General features: G+C 40.6%; 1 protein-coding gene across 5 annotated transcripts in view; it reads left to right on the plus strand.

Moving 5' to 3' along the window:
* The first annotated feature begins 13 nt into the window (after nucleotides 1-13).
* LOC106947084 (glutamate receptor 3) overlaps nucleotides 14-11618 on the plus strand; it is a 113888-nt gene continuing 102283 nt past the window's right edge. For 2 of the 5 annotated variants that reach the window (XM_015031878.1, XM_015031879.1), the window contains exons 1-2: nucleotides 17-278; nucleotides 733-891. In XM_015031878.1, coding sequence (XP_014887364.1) covers nucleotides 200-278; nucleotides 733-891 — 238 coding nt within the window. In that variant the 5' untranslated portion in view covers nucleotides 17-199. Of the gene's footprint in view, nucleotides 279-732; nucleotides 892-11618 lie in introns of all 5 variants that reach the window. The other 3 variants (XM_015031880.1, XM_015031876.1, XM_015031877.1) reach the window with 3 other exon arrangements.

Consider the following 11618-nt stretch of genomic DNA (forward strand, 5'->3'; position numbering starts at 1 on the left):
AAAAAAAAAAAAAAAAAAAAAAAAAAAAAAGGAAAAAATGTTCTGCAGCTGGGCTGCACCTCAATGAATGAATTGGTGCACTGTGAGCCACCATCATCTACCCACTGGATTTCCATTTACTCCCGGCATCCACCCCGAACATATGAATCTGCTTAGACAGAGCCTTTTGAGGAGTTGAAAAGATCAGGTCGGAGAGAAAATGGCACAACGCGTGGTTCTCTTTTTGCTGTGGCTCTTTGACCAGTCCTTAGCCGGATTTCCGAATCAGATTAACATCGGTAAGTGTCCCGCTCGTTTCGGCGAGCTGCTGATTGTTGTTTGCGTAATATAATGCATGGTTGCAGTTTTCTACTGGGAACTGAATGCGGAGCTCTCCGCAATGACGCCGGACTAACTTGATTTTCCCCAGTGCTGCATTCTTAAAGCAGCTGGTTTTAAAACTACAATAAAGCTTCGGCTTCTTGCCGAAAACTACCAGAAATGGTTACAGATGATGACGGGCAACATTTTTATTTTGTATTTTATTTTTTTGTCGTCTCTCTATTCCGAAGAGTTCCAGACCCGGCGCACCGATCAGTAATGCATGAGTCAATCTGTAAATAACAAATAGTTTCTTTGTTCACGCCGAGTTCCTCGCGATTTCGAGCAAAGGACGAGGGTGAAAGCTGGTGATGAAACTGTGCACACCGCCGTTAAGAGTTGGTCTGATCTTGGTTTTGAATCTCTCCAAAGGGGGACTGTTCATGCGATCCACGGTGCAGGAGCACAGCGCGTTCAGGTTTGCTGTCCAACTCTACAACACCAATCAAAACACCACCGAGAAACCTTTCCACCTCAACTACAACGTCGACAATCTCGAGTCGTCCAACAGCTTCTCGGTCACCCATGCATGTAAGTGTGCCGCTTCCTTGTCGGTTCACGTCCAGAGCGGCCGGTGCACTCCTGGTGTCCGCCAAGAACGAGCAAGAATTACCCAGGTGCTCTATGGAGATTGCAGCCGAGTTTCAGGCATGCAGACAAGTTTCTGTCGCCTCTTCTTCTTCTTGGATTCAGAAGGTCTCAGTGGAAATAACAACCCCGTGCAAACACGTTATTTTCTCACCATGAAAATCTATTTTTAGACTGCGTTTGTTGTTATAAAACACAGCATATTCAAAGCATACGTCACATAATTTTGCACACTTATTCCATGTTGTAATATTACATCACTCAGTTACAGTGGCAGTACCTGCATGAACGAGCCCCTCCTTCAAGTTTCAACGTGCAATACGCAACATTGGGTTCAGAGGAAAGTAAAAAAAAAAAAAAAAAAAAAGTAACAATCTTTTATTCGTTTTTCCACAAACATGTTTCACGAATCCCAACTGTGCAATCAGTAGAATCAGTGCAAATCCAGTTCAAGTTTTTTTTTTTATTTACCAACATGTTTGTTTGTTTGTTTTTGTGCTTGTCTTAATTTGAGGTTACATTAATGCCTCCCCAAATATGGAAATGGTGTTTTTGTGTCTTTACAAACAGCACAATCTCAAAAAAAAAATCTGGGTTTTAAAGAATCGCCGTTCGGTGTTGTCTAAGCAGTTTGACCAATATTTTTGCACAAATCTTGATCAGATTCATTCAAAAACAGTATAAAAGCTCTTTAGTTTACCACCAAATTGGAGTCTCAACTTTAACAGATTCATTTTTTTTAAGCTCCCCTGCCGCCCCTGATTCATGACGCCCTGTATGATTAGTCATGTTGCCCCTTTAAAACAAGACAGTACCTCCCTCACACATGTCGTCCTCTTGCAAAAGTCATCTGATCTGCAAAAACAACAACAAAAAAACTCTCTTTAAAACTGTTTAATGTCAATAATTGTATCACATATTTAATTGGCAATAAGAAAACTTGAACTTACTTTTTGGGAAATTTTTTTTTTTTTTTTTTTTTTTTTTTTTTCCTTGTTGCATGTTTATGATCATACCGTAAAAGCTGATAAGGGAAAAAAAAAAAAAAAAAACGTTTTTGTGTAGCTTTCAATATCTCTTTGAGTACAGCAGATACATAAAACAAGAGATGAGCGCAACAGTTTCCTTGCTGTTAATCATAAACAAGGACCTCCATTTGGTGAAACAGCTAACTTTGTTGGCCCACAGCTTCATGCGACTGACTGCATGGCATGATCATAATGGCCCCTTGACTTCCTCTGTCTGCTGGAGCATCGCCTACTGCTCTGTCCTATGATCCCCCCCCCCCCCCCCTCCATCTTTGTTGGAGAGCGTCTTCCCCGGCATTGCAGAGTCAGCTCATTAGCACTCAGCCCTCATAGCACCTCACCGTGCTGTCATTGGGTGAAAGGGGAAAAAAAAAAATCCATAGCTCCCCAACCATCGCCAGCAAATGAGTCGGACTCAGACCTGCAGAGGAGGTGGGCCTGAAAACAGTGAGGCAGCCGAAGCAGAGCATCATATCGCAGGCAGCAGAGCAGCAAGTGGCTTAACGAAGGCATCCACGGGAAACAATAAGCAAAAGAGGGTGAATAAATAATAGATAATACCGTTCAATTTCACGCATGTTGAAGAGGGAAGGGGAGGATAGGAGAACGGGCTGATATCAGAATCTAATTAAAAACAGAGGCAAGCAGAGTTTTAGCAAAAGGATTTTTCACCCCGAAGGAGCAGTGGCATTGTTTCTAGCTTCCCTTGCTAATAGTCCACCTCGGTGTTGAAGGGCTGCATTCAGCTGCAGGAAAATCATATACGTTTGAAACAAAATACCTGGGTATGAGCCTCAAGTTGTGTTTTATGTTTTGCTGCTGCTTTGCAAATTTGGAAAAAAAAAAAAAAAAAAAAGAACACACTACCTCAGGTGGGTTTTTCCAGAACAAACACATGCGAACGAAACATCTGTGCAAATCCTCAACGACACTCAGCAACCATTTGGTAATACATCAGTGGTAATACATCAACTCTTGTGTTCTGCGACTTTTAGACGTCTCTCCGCTTCAGCACACCCAAGTCAAACAATCAGGTCATTAACACGATTCTGGACAACCTGGCTGCATACTGAGGAGATAATTCAGCCATTTGATTCAGGTGTGTTGGATCAGGGACACAGCTGAAAGCTGCTGGACGCCTTCCCCCGAAGCCTCGATTTGAGGATTCCCTGTAACTTAAACACTGGTTTGTAACACACATGCACTGGCATAGAAAAGCTTCTTCAGCAGGACAGTGTGACCAGCCCACAGCAGAAGCTGCTCATGTGTAGGTCAAGGAATGTAATAAACGTCTCGGGGTTCGTCTCCCACTGGCCACTTGGTCAACCCAACCCCTTTGTCCTTTCTCACTTTCATTTCGTGCCTTGACACTAACAATTATGTACTTAAGCCATTCATCTTAGTTTATGTTTGTTAGCATTTTGGTGAATTGTGTTGTAAAATTGTACTAAAAATGCGTAAAATCTGACATATAATTCAGTTTAATCAAATATTATTTTTTGGGATATGTTATGTTCGTTGGTTTATCTTCAAATACTTACTGGCTCCAGTTAACTCAGACGTTACATGAGAGATAAAGATCGCTGGAAGAAACCTGCCTATCGGTAGATGGTATTTATTGGAGTCCCACAAGTCACACTTCCTGACAGTAGAACATGAGCAAATTATAGGAAATTGCTTTAAGTCATTAGATGTTAAAGTCAGTATGAAATGTCCTCAATGTAGGTATGAATTTAAGCTTGGTTTGTACAAAAGTTCAGACAGCAGGCACCTCCTGTTTGCACCTAAAGAAGTCAGATATGAAAATCAAATCTACAGACGTCCTAAATGCTGAAGGGCCAAACGAAACGAGCTGCACCCCCATCACTGCCTCTCAGAATATCAGAACACAGAGGAAACCTAATTCCAAATGCAGCCACCTTTCTTAGAAAAACCTTCACTGTCATCTTGATGCAGACATTCCTTTGTGCCGATTGTGGACTCTCTATATTCATCTATTGCTGCCACTAAAGCACAACGTGCCATAACCACAGCTTCATGCCGTAAAAAGCTGGATACTTATGAGACGCTTAATTGTCCCTCTGATCATGCAGTTCTTCGGAGGCAATGAAAGCCTTTCAAAATCGCTACCTTCCTTGTTACACAGTCTCAGAATCTGCTCGATCTGACTGTGAAAGAGCTCGCAAGAGATGTGCTTGAATTTACAGAACGGATTTCCGTACTTATTCCAAAATAGGCCAGACCTGCAGCCAACGTGCCTGGGCATCGCAAACGAGGAGCTAATGAGCTGAATTTTATTGTTAGTAGGGAGGGAACCTGCGACACTGTCCAAATCATTTGTTGTGCATTCGACAGCCAATGTGTGCAGCCATTTTCAATGAATTAGGACACACTCTGTGTTCCAATGAGGCTTGTGTTACAGATTGAAAGTGTCTTAGCAACCGCTAAGCAGGTGCTACATATACCTTTTTAAGCCCTCATTTCTGTTTTAGTTTTTTTTTCTATATATATATATATATATTAAGGTAAGGTAATTTTACTTATATGGCACATTTTCAGCAACAAGGCAATTCAAAGTGCTTTGAAGTTATTGGTCTGATGTAATATTTTAATTTAAATTATATGCCATGTTCTTATTATAACTCACTTTATCAACTCGCTTCATAAAGTCAGTTACTGAAGCATTTGCGTTTTTCAAAAATGTTCAGATTTATTTAATATTTCTGTATCTAATTTTTATTAAAACACAGCATGTTCTTAAACTGTGCCAAGGCGTACGGTGATCAGGCATAACATTATGACTAGCATGAGCTTCCTGACTGGGTCTGCGGTTATACCCGGCTAGCTGCACTGTGCTGCTCATTCTGATGCATTACCACAACTTTTGAGGTCTAGCACCTTGAACTGGATCAAGTGGACAAGCCTTTGTTCCTCTTGTGCATCACTTAGCCTCTCCCTGTTCACTGCAACACACCCAAGTTGCAGTGTATCACTTTTGACCCAATCATCCAGTCATCAAAATTCAGCCTTTGTCAAACTTGCCTAAAACCTTACCTTGGGTTCATTTGTCCTGCTTCTAAATGTTGGAAACACAATGTTTCCAAAGTGTTCAGCAGTATTTGTTGAAATTAATAAGACGGAAAATTATAAGTCGGTGCAGAAATGCACCACTCAGCCAGAAATAACCAATCCGAGCCAGGAGGAGGGTCTTAGCGCTGTCAATCACTCTCATACACACAAACCCTCCTCTTGCTCTCTGCTACGCTACAGCTAGTTCACCACTACCATGAATATTGAGGCCGGGGACACAATATTCCCTAGAATATTGTTATATGACTGCGGAGAAACTGATTTTCTGGAACGTTGAGTTGCTTCTCCGTCATTAGCACTCTGAGCAGCACTGATTGGCTGCGCTGAGACCTTCCTCCCAGCTCTGATTGGGTGTTTTTTTTTTGGTCGGGAGCGGTGCTTTTCTTCAGACAGCAACAGCGGCTCAGGGAGAAGGTGGAGGAGCTCAGTCTTTTCACAAACTATATCTGTCTAATACTATACTGTCTCAACATGGTGACAGTTTTAACAAATATTGGAAAATGTATATCCCACTCAGTAACAGGTGTCATGATGGAAACGTAATCAGTGTTGTTCATACGTTTTGATGTAATTTGTGCCCTCTGTGGTGTTTGTCAAGAAGGTGCCTTGATATTCTTGTTAGCTGAGGCCACAAACTGAAGACAGCTCACGTTGAGCTCACAGTAGTCCACAAGCATCGTACATTTTCTCTTCCAATATGGGGAGCAAAAAAAAAAAAAATAGATAAAGGTTATTAAATATCACTTATCTGCTGACTCACAGACCTTTGGGTCTGTGCGTTTTAGTGAGTGAGGACCGCCTGTGCTCGGAGTTTTACATTCGTCAGGTGTTTTTTGCTTTGTTTTGTTTGTTCTGCAAGCTGTCACGTTAATTTACCGGACATCCAAAGTTCCTTTGGAATGATTTGGCTCCTGTGAATGACTCAGCACACAGCAGTAGCAAATGCCTGCTGTGTGTGCTTTATAAATGTTTTGAAAAGGGTACCTTTTATTTTAAAAATTTATTTTTTGCATCCTTTAAGTTGTTAATTCTAAGAACCGCAGGACGTCACTACGGTCAAACTCGCTCAAAATCAAATAAATTGCATTTGGCTTTTAAAAATGAAACTTGACAATCCTTGCCTTTAATAAAAGCTCGGTTTTCTGTCGTTTCGATTTCTTTTAGGCAACTTTAAAGCCGTGTGCTATTAATGAAATTAGTGACTTTTAGAACAACAATGCGTGGCTTCAAAAAAATCCCCGAGGCTTTGCTTTGTACCACAGCGGCATGGTGTGTCCTTTGGTGACAAGACTGTTGTTGCTTTGAAGTAACATAAGAAATTGTGAAATGTGTAATTACCAGCTCGGGCTCTATAATAGCTGCTGAAGCTAAAAGTCAGGTGTGCTCACAGAGAACTCAAAAGTGCTTCAAAGGAAAGGCTCCGCGTTTGAGGAAAAGCAGAGCAGACAGCATTAATGTTGCTGATAGTCATGGCTTCACCAACTTAATGACACCGCCATCCTTTCTTACCTGTTTACCCTTCTTCTTTACTTCCTTTACCTGAGGCAAAAAAAAAAAAACAACACATCAATCCTCTGCACATCTCTTGCTGTGCTATTTATGAGATTACTTACCTTGATTCTTGTTAAAAGACAATTTTGCACTCCTTGGCTTTTGAATCTTATCTCACCGCTCCCCATTCCTCATTCTGTCATTAAGCTAATGGTCTGTGTCCCCTTTGCCAGCCTTTTTACATCTGCCTACCCTCTTTTATTGAATCCTTGAGGTCCTTAAACTCTGGCAAGATCACGTGCTTCCTTGGCTGCTCTGTCCGTCCGCCTTTTCTTGCTGATCTTCACTGCAGCGAAGGCTGTCCCATTCCGACAGTTTGGGTTTTTGTTGAACTGAAGGAACCAGAGTGAATGTAACAGATAATGCATCTGTTGTAGCTAGTTGGCTTTGATCCATCAGAGACACCAGGAAGTTATCGCTCTGGCTTTCAAACAAATATATGAAAAAATATATAATATGTGTTTATCAATGAGTTATAGTGGTGTACATAAATTTAGCTGGGCTTTGCCAGGTCAGCTGTTTTTGCTCATTTTATGTGAGCCAACTGGCTGTTAGCTTGATATTTGTTTCCAAGGTAATAAATGTGCTAAAATGTCCCTTGATAAAGACAAATATGAAAGGAAGACAATAATAATAATAAAAAAAAACGATAGGAGAAAACTGAAATGTGAGACTGAGGCACTGGTACTGTTTGTTGAGTTTGTTCAATTGTTAATAGCCTAATATTGCGAGACAGGCTGTACTTGTATAGAACCCCAAAGAGCTTCACACCACATCCAGTCGTTCACCCATTAGAAACAGAGAGAATATTATATATTTAATTAGTCCTAAACGTAATTGCTACGTAATTATGTTAGAGCTTAACGTAATTGTGAAACTTGACTTCGTAGTCCTCTGCATATGAGCTACTTGAATATAATTTCAAACATTCAAAAGCAATGGAGATTAAAAAAACAACAACAAAAGCTTTAGAATAGCTTTGGAAAATTTCTTTTGCCGTTTTTTTTCTCCACAGAAAACTAAAAGAAACAACAAAAACAAAAAAAAAATGTGACACAATATGCAACGTCTTTATCAGTTATAGTTCCCTTCTCTCTATTTGACAGATTCACTCAGACCGTGAGTTGATAGAGGGAAAAAAATTAGTAGAAGAAAATGTTTCCATGTGCTTTATAAACAGGCCATTATAATTTTTTGTGTTAGATCAGTTATGACTACTTCTATTTATCAAATACCAGGAGAAAAAGGAGAGAGCCCAGTGAAGGCTAACGTCATAAAATGCTGTACTGCATTACAAATGTTGAAACCCATTTAAAAACAGATTTTTAGCTAATTAATAATTCCTAATGTTGGTGATGTTTCAATGCTGAAAAAGAATTATATTTTTTTTAATGTTGAACACGCTGCAGCAGCTCCACATTTCAACTTGTGTCTCCCAAATGACCTGCTCTTTAACCGCCAGCTGTTGAGACTGGTCAGCTGGTTAGTCAGATGTGGTGGCGTGTTAGTCATGTTTAGTTTGAGGCAAGTAAAACTAAGACAACATGGCATTTATGTTTTTGCACCGTGACGCGGGCTAGTCGTGAGGAGGAATTCTGGACGAATTGAAGTTTCAAGTTGGTCAAAGCAGATTTTTGAATGCAGATTTACTTACAGCTGAGAACTGATTTCTGCTTAGATTCGGAGGCCCTGCAGTCATGATTTGTTTCAACATATTTGTGCCCATTTAGAAAGGTGCTTCTCCTCATACTGCCCAGAAACACCAACGGATTCTTGAATGGGATGTGGCAGCTCACACTTGGACAGAGCGCGGGTGGCAAACGGCACATGTTGCGGAGCCCAGACAAAAAGGGTGCTTACCAAATCTTTGCGTGCATTGTTGAGTGTAGCTTTTGGAGATGCTGTTGTTTTGGTCCTGTGGGAAGAGATTGTAAACGAAGTGACAAGGAGGCATGTTTTCTGCAGCGCATGACCTGCAAGCACTGACAGGGACAGGCTGTCGTCTGAAGAGGCTCCTCAGGTGATTGTAAGAATGCCACAGCGTTGGCTCTTGGAGGCTTGCACAGCTCAGCCTGAAAGGTGTGATGAGGGCAAACGTGGGGGAAAGAAAAGAGGTAAACCGAGCAGTGTGAGGGCTGAGAAAGGAACTGGGGTACGTGAAAGAAAGAAGGAGAATATATATATATATATTTTTTTTTTCTTTCTTTCTTTCAAGCTGCTCAGAGTGTGTGTGTTTGCGTGAGTGAGTGCACGACTGTGTTTAAGAGAGAGATTTCTCCAGGCAATGGGGGGGTTGTACAGGGACATGCCATCACAGTGCAGCTGTGTTGGAGGCACAGATGGAGGTTTGTGTGTGGCTATGATGCAGACGTATGAGAGACCCCACGAGGCAAAACTTTCTATCGCGCTTACATGCCTACACGTACTCTCCCACAAACACAACCACTCGCTTGCAGAAAGACAACCAAGCCCTCTCGCGAGCGCCACTATGATTTCCATTTCTCAGACATACACCGTTAAGCTCTCTCGCAAATCCTGTCAAATTCTTTTAAATATATCAATATGCTCTCAAATGTCCTTCACGCTTCACGCGCTCACATTTCTTTTTCCCCCCTGAGGGAAAGTCTCTTGAAAACCAAAAATATTACAGTCACATCAGTTGATTAAAGTGTGAAATAGAGTAAAATTCATTTTGGTTCATTTTTAAATATTAATTTTACGAATTTTTCTGATTCATGTGCAAATAGTAACTTTTAATCTACATTAAAAATATTTACACTTCTTTTAGTATTATTTTTTCATTAAAGAGCTTAACATGAGGAGAGATTTTACAATAATGCGGCTCTGAAACGACGTAACAAAAAAAACAAAAAAACACTAGATATACGGAGGACCAAAACTGACAGAATTAAAAATAAAAGAGGAAATAACATAAATGACCCAATAAATAAATCAATACAGTTAAAATGTGCCACTTAATTTCCAAAAGAAGAATTTTTACAATTTATTTCACCTCCATATTTATCTTTCCAGATTAAATCTAACATATTGCACACTGCAATGAACAGCACAGTGATGGAGCGACAGCAGGCCAGGCGATCTCAGGGGCTTCCGGAGGTGGCTTGATGTGGGTCTCAGTCAAATGAGTGGTACAGTAGCGAGCTGGGACGAGGTTACAAGCTCTGGGAGCTGCACAGTCTGAGAGAGGAGCACAATGTCAGCACATCACTGACAACAGTGCTCAGATAGCAAAAGAGCCAATAAGTGGAGGATGCTTTTTTTCTTTTTCTTTTTTTTTTCCTGATACAAATTCAGATTGTGAAAACCTCTGCTGAATTTGCAAAACCAATAAATTCAGTTTGCGAAAGTTGTATTTGTAATTGTTTGCTTATTCGCCACTGTGTCCATTGTCTGTCTTGACAGATTGGCCCCACCTGTTTAATGCTCTGTTGAAATTTTAATGAGAAATGTACAACCTATACGTACATAGCCTATAATATTAGCTATAACATCAAATCTAACTACATGTCAGGTAGCAGATACCAGACCCAGAACTAGAGGCAGGACCACCAAACAGGTCAAAAGTTTGTACATTTATTTCTGCACTTTCATTGAGGTTTTTCTTGTTCTATCACTCAACTTTTCAGCACCACCTTCATGTTTTGTAGCTTACGTTCCCTGCTACATCTGCATAGTTAATGTGGACTTATCTAATGTTCCTTATAGCGTCAGGTTATGTTCCGTAGAGAACAGACATAATGACAAAGCCGGTCCAAAACAAAGCCCTAAGTAGCTCCTTAGAGCCCCGAGACCTTCAGAGGCCCCCCACCATCAATGATTGAATTGATCGTAGAGCTAGAATTTTAACATTTGTTTATTGAGAATGGAATGCTATTATGTTTAGAAGTTTTATCAAAGATTAATTAAAATATTTTAAATAGTTATGCATGTACATTTAAGATTTAATTGGCAAGTTTACTTTGTGAAAGTGCAAAGAATAATCACAATGTATTTTGACTATTATGTTACCGTAGCTACAGTCTGGTGCTATCGGTTTCTTTGGGTTTGAGCTCACTTTGTTCACAATTACATCTCAGTAAATAATGACCAATTATCACTGTCTGCTTTGAAGCTTGGCCAATTGAAGCTAGCATTGATGATGTTTCTTTAAGATGGTTCCCTAAATCACATTCTGCTCAAGCCCCCCCTACAACATTGGCCCTTCATGATGAGCCAGAGCCACTGCACTGTGCATCTCTGAGCTGGACAAACAGGTAGATTTTATTTACGTGGCACTAGTTGGGACAAATTAGGGTTTTTTTTTTTGCAGGCCGGGCTTCATTGAACAATTTCTTTTTCTGATGTCAGCCGACCGGCCCCGAAGCACTCGTTCATGTGTTTTACAGGTCCGCTCCGCTGCCGCACACTTAGCTAATCTACGACGAGCTTGAATGGAGCGGAGGAGAGGTCGAGAAGGCATTTGATTTGGCATAGTTTGAGAAATAGCGGCGCCGCAAAAACAACTGACTACGGCGTGAGCTCGACGGCTAAACCGCAGGCTCACCAACCCATCGGCTCACCAACCCATCGGCTCACCGGAGAAATTTCCGGTAGTCCCGTACGCCAGACCGCCCCTGATCACTGGGGAACACGGACAAACAGGATGAACAACCAGGCACATAAGCAGCTTTGCAACTATATTTATAGCAAAGCTTCACGTCTCACAGAGTTTTAGGTAAATAGGAAATTAATATCCAATTCAAAATTAGCCATAAGTTTTTCAAACATCCTTACATGTTTATATGGTTACATGAGAGAAAGTTCTTTTTCTTTTTCCTTGAGCTCCACAGATAAAAGGCTAGAGACACCCCAAGGACCAAGCCTCCAAAGAAAACAATATTTCTGACCTAATTTACTGGCCATGAGATGCCCTCTGCTGCATTTCTTCTAAATATATATATATATATATATATATATATATATATATATATATATATATAT

The sequence above is a fragment of the Poecilia latipinna genome, unplaced genomic scaffold, assembly GCF_001443285.1.
Source record: "Poecilia latipinna isolate Pla-1442-1.1 unplaced genomic scaffold, P_latipinna-1.0 Scaffold222, whole genome shotgun sequence".
Taxonomy (NCBI): Eukaryota; Metazoa; Chordata; class Actinopteri; order Cyprinodontiformes; family Poeciliidae; genus Poecilia; species Poecilia latipinna.